Consider the following 20091-nt stretch of genomic DNA (forward strand, 5'->3'; position numbering starts at 1 on the left):
AGCCGCCCACGGCCGGGGACCCCCGCCCCGCAGAGGAGGGCGGCGCTGCCCCCGCCTCCCGCTTGGAGAGCGCCGCCCGTAGGTGCCCGCGGAGGGGTCGCGACAGCCTAGCGCCCTCCCCTGAAGGAGCCGCGCAGACCACCGAGGGCTGCACGGGAGGTCGGGGCGCCGGGGCGGTGCGGGGGTAGGGGGCGAGGCCAAAGGTCGGGCACCTGCGGGCGGGGCGGGGCCTGAATGAGCGAGGGCGGCCGGGCGGGGCGGGGCCGGGGCCTGCGTGAGCGGGTCGCGGAGGGGGCGGAGCCTGGGGGCGGGGAGGGGGCGGAGCCTTGTGAGCGGGGCGGGCCGCGTGAGCGCGGGGGACGGAGCCTTGTGAGCGAGGCGGGGCAGGGGCGTGGTCGGGGCGGGGCGCGCGGGCGCTCGCGGCGGCTCTCACTTCCTCTGGCGAGCGCAGCCGGGCGGAAGTGCGTCAGTTGTTATCTGTTCGGGGCGCCGTCGCCGCCGCCGCCGCCTCACGAGCCCGGTGCCCAGGAGCTCGGCCTCCTGCCCGCCTGCCGCCCGCCGCGCCCGCCCGGCCCCGCCCGCTCGGCCCGATCCCCGCGCCGCGCGCATGGGGCGCGCCCCCGGGGGGGCGGCCGAGGGCCGCTGAGCGCCGGGCCCGCCCCCGCCGATGCGCCCAACCGCCCGCGCCGGGGGTCCCAGGCCGCGCCGGGCCCGGGGCTGAGCCGCCCCCCGCGCCCGGCATGCCCGGCCCGGCCCGCCGCCCGCCGCCGCCCAGGGCCGGAGCCCGCGCGGCGCACACTCAGCCCAGCGGCGCCGCGTAGCCGAGGGAGCCCGCCTGTTGCGAGCCAGGCGCGGGGCGTCAAGGTCACCGGCCCGACGGGGCGCACGCGCCGCCATGGAGGCCAAGGTCCGCCCGAGCCGGCGCTCGCGAGCGCAGCGGGACCGTGGCCGGCGCCGGGAGGCCGCCCTTGACGCCCGCGCCCAGAGCCCGTCGTCGGGCGACGAGCCCGAACCCAGCCCCGGCAAGGAGAACGCGGGCCTCCGCGGCGCGCCTCCCCGAGGCGCCGCCCCCGCGCCCCGCGCCGCGCGTCCCTCGCGCCGCCGCCGCCGCGAGTCCAGCTCGCAGGAGGAGGAGGTCATCGACGGCTTCGCCATCGCCAGCTTCAGCACCCTGGAGGCCCTGGAGGTAGGTGGACGGGCGCGGCTTCGCCGGCGTTGAGGCGAGAACGGGGCCCGGAGTTGACGCGTCGGGCGATCCCGGGACCCCTGGGCTTGCGACCGCCCGCGCCGTGGGCAGCCCTGAGGGGAAGCCCCGGCCACTTGGTCCCCGTTCCAGGGACCCTGGGTGCCCACCGCTTGCCCAGACCGTCGCATCTGGAAGACCCAGCAGCGTCGGTTGGGTTTGGGGACGTTTTGAGTTGCAGAGGCAAAAAAATCCACGCTTCGAAATTGGGGGCTGTCTGACAGCACCGTCGGCCTTTTATCGGTTGTGTTTCTGTTGCCAGCATATCGCTCTGCCTGGTTCAGGACGTGCTAGGGAGTAGTACTGGATCTTAGGGAGGTGGTGATAAAATGGATACTCCGCGGGCCATCCCGTTCCCTCCTCCCTTCGAGGGCTCTGCTGAGAAGGGGAGAAGGAGGGTTAATCTCAAGACCCCTCTTGGTGACTGCTGCCTGCTGCATGGTTAATAGATTGGCAAAAAATATTGCTTGTCTGGCTGACGGGCAATATTTGTTGAGCAAATACTGCCCCTCTTGCGTGAACCCAGCTGAGCAGAGAAGGAAATTAAATGCTGTCTGAGAGTTGGGGCAGGCACTGTCTCCCCAGGACTGGCATGGGCAGGAATGCTAGCAAGGCGCCCTCCACCAGGGCAGAGACCCGCCCATCGAGGTGTGCCCTGTGCAGCACTTACTTTGGGGGACCCTCATCTGCTGGACTTTGACTCCCAGAATCACCCCATTTCCAATCCCTCTCACTTTTCCAGGGGCTTGGGAGCCCATGGCCTGGGATCCCCCAGTCTCAGAAGCTGAGCTTTGGGAAAAGGGGAGATGCCTGCTGCAGGCCCCTGAAGCAGCAAGTCCTCTTTAAGTTCTCATCCAAACTCTGGGGACTGTAGAGAGCCTTGGGTCAGGGCCGGTGGCCAGGGAAGTGGCCCCAGAACAGGTGCCGCTTCGTGTCCCGAGTGCAGAGACAGAGCTGGGGCTTCGTGTCCCGAGTGCACGGACAGAGCTGGGGCTCCTGTGGGCCCAGGAACAGGGGGTGGTGGCCAGGCTTATCACACAGGCTGGCCATCCTCTGTCGTGCACATTATTAGATGGCTCCAGGGCTGGCACACACCATTGCTCTGTGCTGGGACGGGATGGCCCTGGGGCTGTCTTCTGCCCTCTCAGTGGTGATAATGACAGACTGTACGTGTACTGAGCACGTACTGCAAGCCAGGCCCTGCGCTCGGCTCCTGCACTGCAGCTGAGACCGCGACGATGCCCACTTTCCAGAGCTGTCGCCACCCACCCGCACCTCCTGGGTCCCTAACCGCGGCCTCCTCACTGCTCCGAGCGGGTCAGCCCTTGTACCCTGCCGTTCTCTGCCTGCCTGATGTTTGGTGCCTTTGTATCTCTGCAAAAATGTCACCTCCGACTCCTCTGAAGTGGTGCCCCCCACCCCCGTCGACGTTGCCCACCTTCTTCCTGTCATCCCCGCTCTGCGAAGCTGTTTTAGGATGTCTTTGCTCTCCATTATCCTCTCCCACAAGAACTTGTGAGCTGAAGGAGAGCAGACACTGTGCTGTCCTGTGCGTCTCCTATGGGGTCTGGTGCTGGGAAGAGCTGGACGTGTAGAAAGTGCCCCAGATGCGTGTGTCAGCAATCAGTGAGTGAGGAGACCCAGGGCCAATCCCAGGCCCACGTGCTTTGCCTGCAGCGGCTCTGACCGGCTGTCCACCTGCTCTGGCAGGGTCACGTGCCCCCAGCCTGCAGGCAGTGGGTTCAGTGGGTTTTGGTGACTTCGGCTTAGACCAGCCGGCCCCCCAGGTCATAGTGAGACAAGTCTGCTTCTGCGTGGCATTAACACAACCACAGCACCCCGGGGTGGTTTCATGTCCCTTCCTCTGCCCTTCGGAGCCTGCCTGGGAAAGTACGGGGCTTCTGCACAAGTCATAACCTCATGATCGTCCCACACGTGTCTTGGTTGGCCGCATTTTTTGCCAAAGTGTGGTGGTTTTTCCCCAAAGTTCAGATAAATCATAATCGTATCAATAGTAGTGACTGGTTCAGTAAGCATTGTCTCCACCAGGCAATGTTCTGAGCTGCCCTTCACAGACATCAACTCGTTTACTCCTCAAATGACCCACGAGGAGGGCTGGATGCCCCCATTCCACAGATGGGGACCTCGAGGCTCCCCGTTGAGGCAGAGCAAGGAGCACTGGGTGCCACGCCTGTCTGGTCTTGGAGTGAGCGGGCGCTGCCCTGCGAGGCCACCCACACGGGACATCGAGGGAGATGTGGCCACCAGGACCCAGCCCAGAGGCACAGCCTGCCCTTGGCTCTGCCACCTTCGCTCACAGTCCCTCTGCCCCACCCGCGTCTTGGGGGCGCTTCCTACTCTGGGATGCTGGAGGATGGGACACTCAGGAGTTGGAGGACGCCCTTGTAACCCCAGAGGCTGGGTCGTGCCCGTGGGACACTGCAGTGGTGTAAACAACCACACACAGGTGTAGACTTGCCGGGGAGGTGTAGCCTGCCTGCAGGAGTCCTGTTACCTCCTACCCAGACCCCACACGTGCTGGGACCAACTCTCGGCCCCAGCCCCGGCCCCTGGGGCAGGCCCCCCACTCGCAGCCCCTTCTGCCCCCAGGCAGACCACCCTCCCCGCCTGTCTCAACAGGCCCCCCTTGCCCTGTGCCCGGGGCAGGTCTCTGTATCTGTTTTGTGCCCCAGGCAGGTCCCTGCCCCTTTTCTGTGCCCTGGATGGGACACACAGGCCATTCTGTGCCCGGGGCAGGCCCCCAGCACCTGCACATTTATATGTGCTCCTGTAGGGGAGGAGGAGTCCCCACTTATCCTGTTCCTGTGTCTATGTGTGCTGTGAACACAGTGGGCACTCCCTGAATGGTGGTGGTGGTGGTTGTGGGCTGAGGAGGGCCAGGGTATGGCCTGGCTCAGGGTGTGCCTGCAGCCCTGGGGACAGCGTTAATGATTAACTGCGGATGGAGATGGGAACCCTGTGGCAGAGCTGAGGACCTGCAGAGGGGCGTGCTGGGCTGTGTGTGCTGGGGTGGGTGGGGCGGCGCGGCAGACCTGAGCCAGCCCGCTTGACCTTTTACTCTGTAACCAGGGGCAGTGGTTTGTGGGGACAGGAGGCCTGAGGAAGCCCCTCTGGCCTCTCCCCTGCTCTTGCTCTGACCGGGGACTCTGGGTGCTTGGGAACATGGCTCTTGCTGTCCCTTTTGTTTCCTGTGACAGCTCTGTCCCCTGGTTGTACTGACCAGAGGACACGGGAAGCCCCCTACCGTTGGAGCAGTGCTGTGGCCGTAAGTGCCCCATCAGTGCTGCTGTTCTCTACCTGCGGTCCTCCCAAGAAGGCTGGGGTCTGAGAGGTGTATCCAGGGCTGTGCAGACCCCGTCTTCCCACATAGCAAAGGCCATCCTTATCTGGCCTCAGGCCACAGAACAGGTTGTGCCGGTCCCTGCATCTCCCGGGAGATAGGCCAGGCCTGCTTAGCCCAGTGGGCTGCACCGCCCACTCCCACATGCTGGCCGCACAGCCCCAGCGACGCTGGCCATGGTGCTCTGGGCTGCGCCTGGGCCACAGGGAGGTGGCAGGGTGCCTGGGAGCACATTGGCCACCAGCTGCAGGCGGACACTACCATTCTGGTCTGGTGTCTGTGATTTTTGGTTAATTTGCATTTTTCAAACAGCAAATCACTTTCACCTGGTGACTTTCACGTGGTTCACACGTCAAGCTCCATAAAGAAGGTGCATTCTGAAGCTTGAGCTGTTCCCTGACTGGCACACAGGCCACTCAGAAGGTCCACGTGTGTCCCAGGAATAAAGGCGGAAGGAAAGCACCCGGCATCCTGGCTCGGTGGCCGGCGGCCTCCTCTAACGCCTGTGCTTCCACATTCTCTGCTCAGCATAAACCACAGGACATGTACCCAAAACGCTGCTGAACCCGCACAGACGGTTGTGCTTAAGAAATCCTAGGCTACTGAGCATGTGCGGCCCCCAGCCTCCCAGGTCTGTCTGTGGGCGAGCTGTGACCCCTGCTGAAAATGGCCCAGAACCCTGGTGGGCTTAGGGTGTGAGCCTGGAGCCGGTGGGCCTTGGCCAAGGGGAGGGTACAGGTTTTGAGACACGGACCGTGGTGGGGAATGTGAGGGTGTGAGGGACTGGCCCAGACACTGCCCTGCCCTGCCCTGCCCTGCATCCTGGTGGCTGAGCCAAGTGGTCTCTCTGTGAGCCCGTAGTGGGCCTGGTGGGCTTCACAGAGTGGCCAGGGTTCCAGGAGCAAGAGCCCAGGCATAGGGTCTGGGCTGAAAGTGTGACCTGGCCATGTGGGGGCTGGGCCCGGCCCGCCGAGCACCGTGTGTGGGGCCTGACAGTGTCACTTGGACCTCCGGGGACCACTGAGGCCACACTGTTGGTGGTGCCAGGGGCGGCTGAGTTTGCCGGGGGTACTGTGAGTCCATGCCTGGCCCATCTTTCAGACAGATGGGGGTGGGGGCTGAGACCGCAGACATTTGGGCTCAGTGAGGAGAGCCAGGGAGAGGGCAGGCTTCAGCCCAGGGAACTCCCTGTGGCTGCTTCCTGGTCTCCAGGTGGGGAAACTGAGGCACAGAGAGGGGAAGTGCTTTACCCACAGCCATGGGGCAGGGGTGCAGAGCTAAGCCGGGGCCCGCCCTGTGACAGTGAGGGGCTGCCTGGAGGCTGCGTGGATTCCTGTCCTCCCAGAGAGTCCCACAGCTGTGGGCAAGGGCTGCTCCCTCGGGGGAGGTGGACGCAGAGGCCCTGAAAGCAGCGTCGCTGGCCCCTCGGTCCATGTGGGTGCCCGCCACCTGTCCAGGCCCTGTCTGGGGGCCAGCAGCTCCTCAGGCCCTGCCATGGCTGGAGCAGGGCCTGCACCTGGCCTGCTTTGGCTCTGGGAAGGTTCTGCGTCCTCTGCCTGTGGTTCTGCCCCTTACGGGCCCCTGCCCAGTGGTTTGCTGGCCTCGGGGTCGGGGCTGTTACAGCAGGACAGTCACCGGCCCTCTTCCCCATCCCCTCCCCCCCGGCTGCTTGGGCCTGTCACTTCGTGGCTCAGGTTTCCAAGGCCTTCCCGTCCTTGCTGTGGCTACGCCGCGAGCCTGCGCCTCCGCACGTGCTGTGCACCTTCGCATTTGGGGCCTGGTGCCGGCTGCCCTTTGCCTGGAGGGGTCTCCCGGGGTCTCTGTGACTCACCGCACAGTCCTGCAGCAGGGAGCCAGACCCACACCAGACCCCTCATTCCCGACTAGGCTCTCGTGCCCTAGCTGTCCTTACGGGGAGGTCTGTCGCTAGACGTCTCCCATATTTCTCCTTTGTGTGATTGCTTCTCTAGAGAAAGAGAAGTGCCCAGAACTGGCCCTGCTGTCCGTGGGTGGCAGTTTTAAGGCTCCCGATGGTCGTGAGGGTCCCTCCCTGCTGAGGGGCTTGTGTTGTGTATTTACCTGGGCTTGTGTTTTTGTCACTCTGGAAGCCTCATTTCACTGTGTTTTCTGGCTCGTTGTTGCTGTTTGTCTTCCCACCTGACATCTCTACCTGGGCACTTTGTTGAATTCTCTCCTCAGCATGGGCAGTTTCTAGGGGACTCTTAGGGGGTTGTCATTGGCCCTGCTGGCGTCTGCACATGGCTGTGACGTTGCTGCTTCCCCGTGGCTGCGCTGGATTTGTGTGTCCAGAGCGTGAGGATTGGTGTTGTTGTTTGTGGGTATCTGTGTTTCTCCCTCCTTCCCTGTTTCCCCGCATTCTGATGGGCGCCCTGTCTTGCGCGGGGCGCGTCTCTGGTCCAGCATCAGGTAGGGGTGGCCCTGCTTGCCCAGCTTGTGCCGGCGCCCGGCCCTTCCTTCCCAGGCCCTGCGGCGTCCGTGCTGTTGCTGTCGGGCTGTCCTTGAACTCCGGACGTGGCCCTGGCGGGCCGTGTTGGTGGAGTCTCATTTCGGGTTGTTTGCCGACGGTTCGGATTTTTGCCACTCTGTTTCTAGTAAAGTTAGTCTGGTAGTCTTGCTTCCGCTGGTTCTGCTGCATTTTGGTTGGGAACTTTTCATCTTTTTCTGTAACGTCAAAATGGCATAAGAATTAACCACTTTCTCAGCGCCTGGACAGAACACTCGGGTCCCAGTACTCCAGTCCATTTACTGGTGACCAGTTAGAGACCCCAAGTCAGCATGGTTTGGGGTGGGGACACGGGTAATGAGGGAGGGGCCATGGGACCACCTCACTAGAAGTGGAGGCTGGGGGAGAGGAGCCTGGGGTGGCCTGGCCGGGTCAGGAGGGCCCTCTAAGTAGGAGGACCACAGAGCTGGGCCAAGGTCCCGGGGCAGACCCAGCCTGACTGCCCTAAGTCAGAGGCAGCCATGGGAGGAGCCCAGCCCACCTGAGTCTCCAGGAGTCCCTGAGTGACCCCTGTGTCCCAGGCTGCCCCCTCCCTCCAGACTCCCCCTCCATACTCCCCTACCCAGATGGCACCAGGACCCCCTCTGGCCTCAGTTCCTGCTTTCAGGAGCCCACAGGCCTGACCACCCTTCAGTGCCCCCAGGCCTCCTGCCCCTGTCTAGATGAGCTCAGTGGGTGGCCCCAGGCTAGAATCCAGGCTCTGGGCCTCGGGACCCCTAGGGCACCGCCTCGCACCTGCTGAGGCAGTCCTGGGCTGGGGATCTAACCCTTCTCAGTGGCCCAGGGTCAGGCCCTGACTCCCGCTGTGAGGCCCATGACAAAGCCATTTGTCCCTAAACAAGGGTCAGCATCTAAGCAGCCCGCGGATCCCTGAGGGAGGGCCAGGGCTTGTGGCGTGTGATGTGTGTGTTTGTGCCACGCATGTGCCTCCCCCAGAGACTCCTCGGGCCTGATGTCCTCCCCGGCCCCACCCCAGGAGCGTGTGGCATCTGAAGTGGTCGTGTGGCAGCAGCTGGGAGGTCCGTCGCTGAGCCTGGCCTGCACCCCAGGAGAGCTGGCCCACAGGGCCTCTGGGGAGAGTTCGTGCTGTTTCTTTGGGAGCCTGGGGAGGTGGCCGGCGGGGAGAGCCGGCCATCCAGATCTGTCAGGACCCACAGCTGCGTGCCCCCTGTGTGGGTGTGGGTCTCTCTCCGGGCCCCACGCTCACAGTGAGGCCTGTGCGGGGAGCATGGGGCCGGGGGCTGTGTTGGGATGTGACAGCAGTCGGAATGTTCCAGTGGGGAGGCCTTCGGGACCCACAGGGCCCTAGCCACCCTTGCAGAGGCGCCGCAGCAGCCACCTGCCTGTCACACACCTTCTGGCCAATCTCTGGAGGTCCCTGCTGGAGGCTGAGCAGCAGAGTGGATCTGTGGCTGCCCACCCCCTCCCGGCCCCTAGCCCTCCACTCTCATCCTTCTACAGACCCTCCATGGAAATGAGGATGGGCCATCCCCACACACCTGTCCTGGGCTGCCCCTACCACCCCCATGTGGGGATGTGGGTCGTGGAAGTCTGGGGTCTCCTGCCCTACAGCCTGGCATGTCCAGATCCCCTGGGAGCTTTGGGAGGTGCCAGGGCCCCTCGAGGTGCTACTGCACAGGGCCCTCCCTCCTGGTCAGCAGGCGACCCTGGGTGGGACTTGGCTGTGCCCCTCCCTGGGTGGGCCTTGCAGAGCTGGGTGGGGCTGTGCTTGGGTGGCCACCAACCTGTTCTAGGGGAGGGAGGCTGGAGGCTGAAGAACCATCAGGTGCTGGTGTCCCCGTGGGCCAGGACAGCTGGAGGCGCAGCTGCAGCTACCCTGTGTGATGCATGGAAACTGAGGCTTGGCCATGGTACTCACCCCACTGGGGGCTGGGCAGAGAGGCCGACAACCCCAGCCAGGTCTCGTGGCCACCTGCCCATGCTCCCGTCTGCTCAGCGGGCTTCCTCTGCCCTCACCACAGCAGTCTGGGCCCCTTATGCCTGTGTATGTGACCAAGGGTACCTGCCGCCTTTGCTGTCCCCTCTCTGCAAGGCCTCCAGGAGCCTGGGTGGCCAGACTGTCCCTCGGACTGGTGGGCCTCATCCAGCCTCGGCAGCCGCCCCGCCCTTTCCAGATCTATGCTCTGCCCAGGTCTTGCTGCTGCACAGTGGAGCCTCCAGGGCCGGCCAGGCAGGGGTGGTGCTAGGCAGCAGTGGTGCTGGACCTCTGGGAGAGGCCAGGCGAGCCGCTGGCCAGCAGGGAAGGGTTCTAAGCTGTTCTGCTTTCCCTGACAGACTCTATAAGCATTTATTGAGCACCGGCTGTGTGCCAGGCCCTGGGCCAGCCCCCAAGATACACCCACGGGCCCCGTTGCCAGCGAGTATTGGGATGGCAGTAAACAGGCTGTCGTCGGAGGCTAGGAGTCACAGAGGAGGACACGAGGGCTTCTGGGGAAGAGTGCAGGCTGTGAGGGGGCAGCACCGTGGTGTGGCGGTTCCTGAGAGCCCGTCAGGAAGGGCACGTGTGGCAGGTGGTACGGGTTTGGGGTGCTGGTGGCAGACTGTCTGGAGACCGCTGGGGGCTGTGGCTGGGGGGCTGCAGGGCTGGGGGGTGGGGCGCTGTGCAGTACCTAAACTCCGTGAGATGAGGTGCTCTGGGGACTCAGGGCAAATGGGGCACTTGGTTCCACGTACCCGTGGAGGACAGCAGGCGCCCTGAGGAGTGTGAGGGACAAAACGGCCGCCGAGCCACAGCTCCATTGGCACAGCAGAGCGTGCTGATCTGGTTTGCGTAGAAAGCTGGCCTGTGGGGTGGATGGGGTTCCCCAGAGCTGTGCTGGCGTCAGGGAGGAGGCCGGGTGGGCTGCCGGGCCCTCTGTAGCCCAGACAGGCATCGAGGTCTCCACGCCCGTCTTCCCAGCCCGTGTGTGTACCGTGTGTGTACCATGTGCGTGCACCCGGGACCCTCTGGCCGGAATCCGTGGTGTCTGGCTCAGGAGGCGCCGGCACTGCCCTCTGGACTCTGCAGGAGCCATCAAGCGTCTGGGGCTGGGAGCTGCACGCCGTGACCCTGCCCCACTGAGGCCAGAGGGACGCCTGCCCAGTCTGTGGCTGCCACCTTCCCTCTGTTGAGAACTTGGTCCTGGCTGGGCGGCTTTAGAGAGCAGAGCAGCCGAGTGTGTCCCAGGCTTACGCGTGGCCCCACCACCGAGCCTTGCTGCTGAGCAGCCGTGACAGTGACGGAAAGGCAGCGGGGCCCGGGCTCCAGGCCCAGGCACAGCTCCAGGGCTTTGTGTGCATCGCACCTGCTCTTCTCGGCAGCCCCCACGGTGGGTGCTGTGCTGTCCCCATGCTGCACAGGAGGAACCCGAGGCACAGAGCCGTGCAGTCACTTCCCGTGTCTACACTGCTGGCGAGTGGCTGAGCAGGATCAGAACTCAGGCAAGGGCTGGAGGCTGGGGCTGCCCCTCTCTGGCCTGGGCCCATGGGGCTGGCCTCTCTGCTCCCTGTCCTCTGTCCCCCGTAGGGCCAGCCGGTCCTGCTGTGTGTCCAGACCAGCCTCCAGGGAGTCCTGGCCCTGTCCCCGTCCCCTGTCCTGGCCCCTCCACTCACTCAGTCCGTAGTTTCCTGAATCAGACCTCATCCAGCTGCTGTCCTGCCTGGGAGCCCAGGGTCCTGCAGACTCCATCCAGCCTGGGACAGCCTGTTCATGCCCTCACAGGGAGCCCAGGCCCTGCAGACTCCATCCAGCCTGGAACAGTCTGTGCCCTCACAGGGAGCTCAGGCCCTGCAGACTCCATCCAGCCTGGAACAGTCTGTGCCCTCACAGGGAGCTCAGGCCCTGCCACAGCCCCACCCCCTCTAACCTCTCCTGCTTCGGTGTTCCCCACAGCCCTTGGCCCCTGCCCCAGTTGCTGCTGCTCATACCGCAGCAGGCCTCTGGCTGTCCTCAGCCAGACCCTCATCCCATGCCTCACTTGCCTGCCCCTCACACCCTGTCCTGTGGCCGGCATGGCTGCGTGTCTCTCCCCAGGGACCATGTGGCCGGGAGCTGGGCGGGGAAGGAGCCCAAGGGGCCTGCAGCGACTGCCCAGGGAGGGGGACCCTGATGTGGACCGGGCGCCCGACGTGGACTGGACTGGGTGGGGGCTACATTGGTCCCCCTGCAACTCTCCTCCCCGAGGCCCTGAGGTCAGAAGTGGGTCAGCCTCGCAGTCCTGTTCACTCTTGGAGCCCAGTCCCTACCAGCCCCTAGCCCCGGGGGTCGTCAGTTCTGTGGGCGCAGCTAGACTGGAATCCTGGGATAAAGCTGGGGCCGAGCGGCGGCTGCCCCTGTGGTCCTCGCACCCCAGGCCTGTGGCTTTAGCAACACCTGGCTAGCGTGGGCCCGGGCCGCCCTCCCATGGCTGAGGAAGAGGCTCTGTGTGTCCCAGGCTGCTACGTGGGATCACCAGTGGCAGCTGTCAGCAGGGGTGAGTGGCCGAGGGAGGGGCTCCCACGGCCAGGAGCTTCAGAGACCAGTGTGGGCTGACAAAGCCCAGCCCCGGTGGTTGGTGCTCTGGGTGCCCTAGCTGCCGTCATGGGTTCACAGGGGCCAGAGTGGGCCATGGAAATGAAGCCTGAGCCTGCCTTCTGCTCGGGGCCCAAGGCCTTGGACAGGAGTGAGAGGGGCTGCCGTGAGCAAATGCACAGCCCATTCCTGTGCAGGGGCCAGTGAGGGGAGGGGCCGGGACAGGGGCCTCTGGAGAGGGTGAGACCCCAGCGGTGGACTCCTTGTCCTAGCAGTGCTGGCCGCACAGCAGGGCCCAGCATGCAGGGCGGCTGAGCAGCAGCTGGCGGGGAGCAGGACACCCAGGCCCGTGGCTCCTCTCCTTCCTTCGACTGGCTGCCCAGATCTCAGCTCACAGGGTCCTGCCCTGCCTCCCCCGTTTGGGGACAGCCTCACCTGCCCGGCGTCTCCAACACCTGGCTCCTTTTTGTTGTCTTCATCTAAATCTAAATCCAAATGACTTGCCTTTTCTTTTATTCTTTTCGTTACTGTGAGGAAGTCCGTGTGTACAGAGAGTGCACGGACGGGACATATGTTCGTTTTGAAGAGTTGACCTCCCGGGTCAGAGTGACATGTCCCTCTCAGTGTGTTGACCACCATCCTGATGCGTCCTCACGCCCCAACCTGCGGCAGCCCCCCATTTCCTTAGGGACAGAGGGGGCAGCTGCCTGCTTTCCCCCACCTGCCAGCATTGGTGTGGTCTGTCCCTCTGGGGGCCCTTCTAGAATCCTTGGCAGACCCCACTGGTGGCCGGGGCAGGTTCCAGCGCTTCATCACCTCCCTCCTGGCAAACTGCCACCCTGGGCCATCTTCCCTGGTGCTGCCTCAACCCTCCACCCCCGGCCCTCCACCCCTGGCCCTCATGGCCGCCCAGAGGAATCCTGCGGGGAAGGCCTTTGGTTTGAAGGACGAGACTGCGGGCCACAGCCAGGTGTGATCCGTCGCCTTCCAGTAAATCGGAGCTGGAGGGAGGAACGCATCAGTGAGGCTCCGAGCGCACAGCAGGACTGACCTCCAGGCCTGGCTGGTGCGTGACAGCAGCCTCCCAGTCGGGCTGGTCAGAGGGTGACTGGGCAGCCTCTTTCACCCTCCAGGCTCAGCCCCTATCAGACGGTTCTCCAGGCGTGGCTGGACTGGAACCCTGGGATAAAACCAGGACCAAGCAGTAGCTGCACTGCGGTCCTCACACCAGCCTGCCCCTCGCACCATCCCCCACCTCCCTGCTTCAGGCCTCACGCCCACCATCCCCATGCCCGCCTGCCCCCGCCCTCTCCTGTCCACCTGCCGTGCCCCCTGCATTCATACCCGTCCTGGCACCACTCCATCTCAGGCAGCACTGCTGTTCTCCATGGCACCGTCCCCAATGGTCTGGGTCTCCGACTTGTCTCCGGGTAGCTCTTCCCAGCCCACACAGGGCCAGGCCACAGCCTCCACAGTTCCCAAGGGGTGGTGTGCAGCAGTAACAGCCAAGCTGGGCCTCACAGCGCCGCGCCTCCCACCCCACCCCCCAGGAGCCCTGACCCTACCTCCCTGCCCCTAGAGTGCAGCCACATGCCGTCACTGGGTGCTCGGGAATCTCAGCCAGCCCCGAGAGGCAGCAGCCACCATGCTTGTGGTGGTCCTGCAGGGGCAGCCCAGCTCCCAGCTCCTGGTCCCTGGCTAGGCATGAGCCACAAGCCCGCAGGACCACATCCTGGAGGCCATAGGAGCAGCTGGGCACGACCTGGAGGCCTCTGGAACAAGTGAGGTGTCAGTGAGGCTTGCCGGGGCAGTCCCCATGGGTGCGTGATGTGGGGTCTCCGTGAGAAGAAACCGGCCAAGGTGACATTGGACATGGGACGCCCTGGGCAGGGGGGAGATGTGGGGACTGTCGCCCACCAGGTGGGTGTGAGCCAAGGGGGAGATGGGTCACGGTGGGAAAGGGTCCCGATCCCACCTTTGCAGCTGGAGGGGTAATTAGACCCAGTCCCCACACGGGGCCATGGGTGGGGCTCCCTGTAGGGTCTCCTGTGCCAGTTTCTGTTCAGCTTTTGACCCAAGGCAGAGGGGATGTCGGGGCACAGGCCACCACAGGTCCCGGGTATGGGAGGCAGCCATGCCAGCTGGGCGCTGAGCGGACACTGAAGTGCTCTGCAGGGAGAGCTGTGGGGTTTGCACCCAGACTGAACACAGTTGAGAGGCAGAGGCTCTGGGCTTTGGGCCTGAGCTCTTGGAATGACAGAGACAGGCCTGACGAAGATGTGAGCCAACAAGGTTCTGGGAGCCAAGCAGCTGCAGCCTCCCTCAGCCTCCTGCCCACAGCGGAGAGCAGCTTCCCACCCATCCGAGAAGATCCCTGGGGGTTCCAGGCCTGGCTTTGCCCAGGGGAACGTGGTCATCACTCTAGGTGGGAAGCAGAGGGGCCTGCCAGAGAGGTGAGGTCTTGGGTAGGCGGTTCTCCAGAGCCTCCTGCCTGGTGCCAGGGAGGTGAGGTCTTGGGTAGGCGGTTCTCCAGAGCCTCCTGCCTGGTGCCAAGGAGGTGAGAGGCCCCTGCTGTGGTTTCAGGAGCAGGGCGTGGCCACCTGGCTGCAGGGGGTGGGCCAGGCCTTGGTGTAAACAGGCAGCCCCGTCCCAAAGAGGGGCAGTAGGGCTCTGTGTGTGCTGAGGTAGAATTTATCTCTCCATGTCTGGTTCACCGTAGTGTGATTAGGCATGTTATTGGTGCTGTACAGTAATGACATTAAGAGAGCCCAAAGCAAATTTACGAGAAAAAAACAAACAACCCCATCAAAAAGTGGGCAGAGGACATGAACAGACACTTCTCAAAAGAAGACATTTATGCAGCCAAAAAACACATGAAGAAATGCTCCTCATCACTGGCCATCAGAGAAATGCAAATCAAAACCACTGAGATACCATCTCACACCAGTTAGAATGGCCATCATTAAAAAATCAGGAAACAACAGGTGCTGGAGAGGATGTGGAGAAATAGGAACACTTTTACACTGTTGGTGGGACTGTAAACTAGTTCAACCATTGTGGAAGTCAGTGTGGCGATTCCTCAGGGATCTAGAACTAGAAATACCATTTGACCCAGCCATCCCATTACTGGGTATATACCCAAAGGACTATAAATCATGCTCCTATAAAGATACATGCACACGTATGTTTATTGCGGCACTATTCACAATAGCAAAGAGTTGGAACCAACCCAAATGTCCAACAACGATAGACTGGATTAAGAAAATGTGGCACATATACACCATGGAATACTATGCAGCCATAAAAAATGATGAGTTCGTGTCTTTTGTAGGGACATGGATGAAACTGGAAAACATCATTCTCAGTAAACTATCGCAAGGACAAAAAACCAAACACCGCATGTTCTCACTCATAGGTGGGAATTGAACAATGAGAACTCATGGACACAGGAAGGGGAACATCACGCTCCGGGGACTGTTGTGGGGTGGGGGGAGGGGGGAGGGACAGCATTAGGAGATACACCTAATGCTAAATGACGAGTTAATGGGTGCAGGAAATCAACATGGCACATGGATACATATGTAACAAACCTGCACATTTTGCACATGTACCCTAAAACTCTAAAGTATAATAAAAAAAAAAAAAAAAAAAGAGAGCCCAAAGCAGTCGCATAGAATTGCTACAGGAAAATCTGTCTAGCAATGTCACGGCAGCCTGCGCCCAGCCCTGGTGGTCCTCCCGGGAGGGGAGCAGGGAGGTCTGGGGCCCTAGCCACTACTGGGGGTGCTGGCGCCACTGCACGGCAGTGGCCTTGCGCAAGGAGGGCCTCCACCGCGCCTTCCTGGAGGGCCCCTGTGTGCGCAGGTGTGGTGCCACGTGTGCTGACCCAGGTGTGCACTGCAGACCTGTGGGGGGTTCAAGGCCTTGCCTGCCTCAGCCTAGCAGGGGTTCCTGCAGCTGGGACAGTGGCCTGAGGCGGCCCTGGCTGGCACCCCAGGGCGGGGCTGGGTGATGGGTGGTGCTGGGGACACGGCTCCTGGAGCCCTTCCAGGCCTCTCTGTGTCTTCATTCGACACTGGGGTGGTCACTGTGACCAACTCATGGGGTCCTGTTTGTGTGGATTAGATAAGCAGGGCCCAGGCCGGGCCTGGTGGCTCACGCCTGTAATCCCAGCACTCTGGGGGGCTGAGGCAGGCGGATCACCTGAGGTCAGGAGTTTGAGACCAGCCTGGCCAACATGGTGAAATCCTGTCTCTACTAAAAACACAAAAAAATTAGCTGGGCGTGGTGATCTGTAATCCCAGCTGCTCAGGAGGCTGAGGCAGGAGAATTGTTTAAACCCGGGAGGCAGAGGTTGCAGTGAGCCAAGATCGTGCCGCTGCATTCCAACCTGGGCAGCACAGTGAGACTCCATCTCAGAAACAAACAAACAAAAAGATAAGCGGGACCTGACCCACCACTTAGCAGAGCACCTGGCACAGACCTCACTGCGGTGAACACGATGAAGTGAGTGAGCGCGCGGCCGCCGCTGTTCTCCTTGGCTTGGTGCAGGGTCCCCCACCCAGAGCTCATGTCACGTCCCCATGCGAACCTTCTGGGCCCTACCTTCCATGGAGCCCAGGCATCCTTGGTGTGGTGGTTGGCACCGCCCATGGGGGTGGGGCTGTTGCGTAGCTTACAAGTGAGGACACTGGGGCTGCCCAGGGCACACACTGTCCCTCAGTCCCTGGGGACTGCCCCCGTCTGGCCTGGACTCCTGTCCCGGCGCCACCCCCACCCGTGGTCTGCCCCAAGGGGAGCTCCAGTCCTCACAGGAGGGGGGGTGGCCACGCTGCTGCCTGTCATGGTGGCCTTGGACGGGACACTGCGTGGTCTCTGAGCTGCACCACCAACCCCTCAGGTGTACGTGGAGTGACTGAGCAACTGCGTAGGGTGGGGTGTTGGGTGCAGCGGTGGGGCGGGCAAGGGCCCCTGACTGGGCCTCCTTGGTCACGCCTCTCTCAGCAGCTGGGCAGGGTAGTGCTGTGGCGTTACTGTGGGGCCTCTGAAACCTGTCAGGCGAAGCCCACAGGGCCAGCCTCATCCTGGAAAGCCCCAGAGTGGCCAGCAGAGGGGCCAGCCGCATGGCTCTCCCAGGCCTGGGTACCTTTCCCACCGTCTTAGGGTAGCAGGCGAAGCGCTGGCTCGCGTCTCAAGAGCAGAGCGCTGGGATAGCCCTCCCAGAGCTTCCTGGGAATGGCCTCCGTTCTCTGCAATGAGTATGGCTGCAGCGCTGGCTGGGGGTGTGTGGGCACAGGGGCTGCGCCTGGAGCCGGAGAGGTCGGAGGCCTCTCCTGCCCGGTGTGGGCACCCGCTCCTGTGCTGTCTTTTCTCTAGAATGTTCACTCAGCAGCGCTCGTGAGCCCTCTCTGGGGCTGAGCAGGGGGCAGGACAGATGGACGTTCTGGTGGGGGTCAGACGGGACAGGAAACTGCCTTGTGCTTGGTGTGACTGTGGCTGGGGTGGGGAGGGAGCTGGAGGGTGGGTCTGTGGATGGGAAGAGGGGCCGGCAAGAATCTTTATATTTTTTTGAAAGCAAAGTAACACTAGAGCAGGTTTACAGAAAATGTGGTAAATTTAAACAATTTGCTCTTGACACACGCATCCTTCTGGCCAGCTGTGAACACTGTGGCGATGGGGAGAGGTGTGGAGCGGGCCTGGGGGAGCGTCTGTGCCCTGAGGGCACCACCCGGTCCCGCCTCCTCAGATCTGCCCTCTGCCTGTCCCCTCTGACTCTTTGCCCAGTAGAAAGACAAATCCCAGCACAGCGGTGCCCTGAGTGGCAGGCTGCCCTCGCAGGTTTCGTGGTTACTGTGAAAGGTAACACCTTGATGTGTTCCTACTTTTGATCCAACGCTGCAAACAGCTGTTCTCTGGGCTGCAGCCTTTGATTCATCCGGGCTGAGACCCTCAGAGCTCAGTGGGACTGGGAACCGTTTCTGCAATGTTAGCATATTGGGTCCACAGCTGCCTGGGACGGGCAGCCCTGACAGATCCTGGGTAGACGAGCAGGAACTCTGGAGGCCGTGGGCTCTCGGGCTTGTGCAGGAACAGGCTGCTCACAGCAGGGCTGTGGGTCTTGAGTGCTGGCTCTGCGGACAGCACATGGCGGGAGCTGGGCCTCGGGGAGGAAGGAGTCTTCCTGGAGCGGGAAACAGCAAAGAGCTGGAGTGACAGGATCAGCCCTCGTGGGCAGGGCCCGGAAATGCTGCTGGGCCTCTCAGGGCCTCCAGCTCAGACTGGTGGGGGTGGCGCTTGTGTCATGGGGAGGGCGCCCAGCCGGGGAGGGTGTGGCACCAGCACCACCATGGCCCTTGTTTCTGTCGTCTGTCCTTACTGGAGGGACAGCCAAGGTCCTTCTCCCCAGGGACACCGTGACTCTATGCGGGGGCGGGTCCTCCTCCCCAGGGACACCGCGGCCCTCCTCGGGGGCGGATCCTCCCCAGTGGCTTCCCAGGGTCCTTGGCAGCAGCTCTGACATGGGTCCTGTCCTGGGCTTCACTGCTGCTGTTTTCCTCACAGCTGTGCCCTCCCCAAGAGGATTGTGTCCTTTTGTGGACACTTCTCCCTGGCTGGCTGGCTCCTCTGGACCCTAAACTTGATGGGCAGTATCTGTCTGCACCAGCCCTGGTGCCAGGAGCTGAGCCAGCATACAGAAGGTGCTTACTAGTGGTTTATCGAGTGTGGAGGTGGGGACCCCAGAACTTGGGGCTGCCCGATGTCCACCGGCAGGGTGGAGGCTGGAGTGTCCTGGGGCTGTCCGCAGGCTAGAAGGTGCTCTGAAGGAATCGAGATGGGACGAGAGGGGACCAGGGGAGGCTAGCAGGTTTACAGGGGGCCTGGGGGTCTCCCCAGGGTCCAATAGCCCAAAGGTGAACACGGGGAAGCATCTCTGTCCCAAATCCACAGACCCGTCCAGGAGCACTGGCCAGAACCCCTCAGGCCCTCTGGAATACGGTGTCACCTGGGAGAGCACTTCTTGTGGGGCCTGGGTGTCCCCTGGAGAGGCTCCTGTGGTCCCTGACCCCCACTGCAGGGCACTCACTCAGTGTAGAAAGGCAGCCCTGGTCTCAGCAGGGCTCAGGGGCAGTCCTGGGCAGCCCTAGGCTGGCCTCCTGTGAAGCTTACTGGAGACTGCCTGCTAGACTAAGCTTTTTTTCGTCTGGCCCCTTCGTTGGCTGAGCCCTGGGAAACTCCCATCCCCCGTCCCACAGCAGCATCTCACCTGCCATCTTCCTTCCCCTCCCGCCATCTTCCTTCCCCTCCCATCCCCCGTCCCACAGCAGCATCTCACCTGCCATCTTCCTTCCCCTCCCAAGTGGGGAGGCTCCTTCCTGAGAGCTGCTCAGGTGGGTGCTTCCCAGATGCTGTCCTGGGCCCAAGGCCCTGGGGTCCCGCCAATTAACTGGCGTTTCCCTGTCTCCCTGCAGAAGGATATGGCCCTGAAGCCACATGAGCGGAAGGAGAAGTGGGAGCGTCGTCTCATCAAGAAGCCCCGGGAGTCGGAGACCTGCCCCCCTGCGGAGCCCAGTGAGAACAGGCGGCCCCTGGAGGCAGGCAGCCCTGGGCAGGACCTCGAGCCTGCCTGCGATGGGGCGAGGAAGGTCCCACTGCAGCCCTCCAAGCAGGTGAGCAGGTCCCTCCCCGACCGGAAGCTCTGCGGCGGGTCAGTGCTCACCGCCCCAGGGCCATGCCAGCACCTGGACACCACCCCACGTGGCCCCCGGGCCTGCCTGGCAGCGCGCCCATCGTTGTCAGGCTTGGGGTGCAGGACACGTGGACAGGGCTGGGGCCGAGCAGAGGCAGGAGCCGGCTGGGTCACGGAGGGGCCGTGACGTGCCCAGGGCCACAGCAGGAGAGGTGCCCGTCTGGGGCAGCAAGACGCGCGTTCCGGGCTGGGGCGCCAAGCTGATAGGCCGGCCCCGTTTCCCTGCCGTGTCCGTCAGGCTCCGCCGACTACAGGTGTCCAGCGTGTCTATAAGGAGGGGGTCCAGGCTCATTGCCGAGGGCTGTCCTGTCCACACGCAGCGCCATCCGCTCACGTGTGCGGCGTGGGGAAGGGAACACTTGGTCCCGGCAGTGGCTGCAGGCACGTGACTGTGGTCAGTGGTCAGGTGCGTGGCCCAGCTGGGAACAGGGCTCTGCCTGCCCTGCCCGGGGGGCCTCCTGCCCAGGAGGGGCTGTCAGAGCAGGTGGGGGCTTCCCCAGCGCGTGGGGCTCTGTCCTGGGTGCGGCTCAGCCTGCAGCTGCTTCCTCCGCAGGGGTCCGCTGGTGTGCGCCTTCCTTCCAGGGTGGGGCTCTGCGCGGTGTCCTCGGCTCCCCTCGGTCCCCTTGGGAATTGGGCTGCTGGAGAAGGGCAGCATGCCTCCTGGGCCCGGGCTGGACGGGGGTTCCGCGGGCGGTGACACCTGCCC

General features: G+C 63.2%; 1 protein-coding gene across 13 annotated transcripts in view; it reads left to right on the forward strand.

The window, feature by feature from the left end:
* Positions 1-464: 464 nt before the first annotated feature.
* Positions 465-20091, forward strand: part of FBRSL1 (fibrosin like 1) — a 98275-nt gene continuing 78648 nt past the window's right edge. For 6 of the 13 annotated variants that reach the window (XM_055238091.2, XM_055238092.2, XM_055238085.2 and 3 more), the window contains exons 1-2: positions 695-1186; positions 19108-19305. In XM_055238091.2, the coding sequence (XP_055094066.1) occupies positions 896-1186; positions 19108-19305 (489 nt within the window). In that variant the 5' untranslated portion in view covers positions 695-895. Of the gene's footprint in view, positions 1187-18216; positions 18337-19107; positions 19306-20091 lie in introns of those variants that run through there. The other 7 variants (XM_055238094.2, XM_055238093.2, XM_055238096.2 and 4 more) reach the window with 4 other exon arrangements.

The sequence above is a fragment of the Symphalangus syndactylus genome, chromosome 13 (assembly GCF_028878055.3).
Source record: "Symphalangus syndactylus isolate Jambi chromosome 13, NHGRI_mSymSyn1-v2.1_pri, whole genome shotgun sequence".
Taxonomy (NCBI): domain Eukaryota; kingdom Metazoa; phylum Chordata; class Mammalia; order Primates; family Hylobatidae; genus Symphalangus; species Symphalangus syndactylus.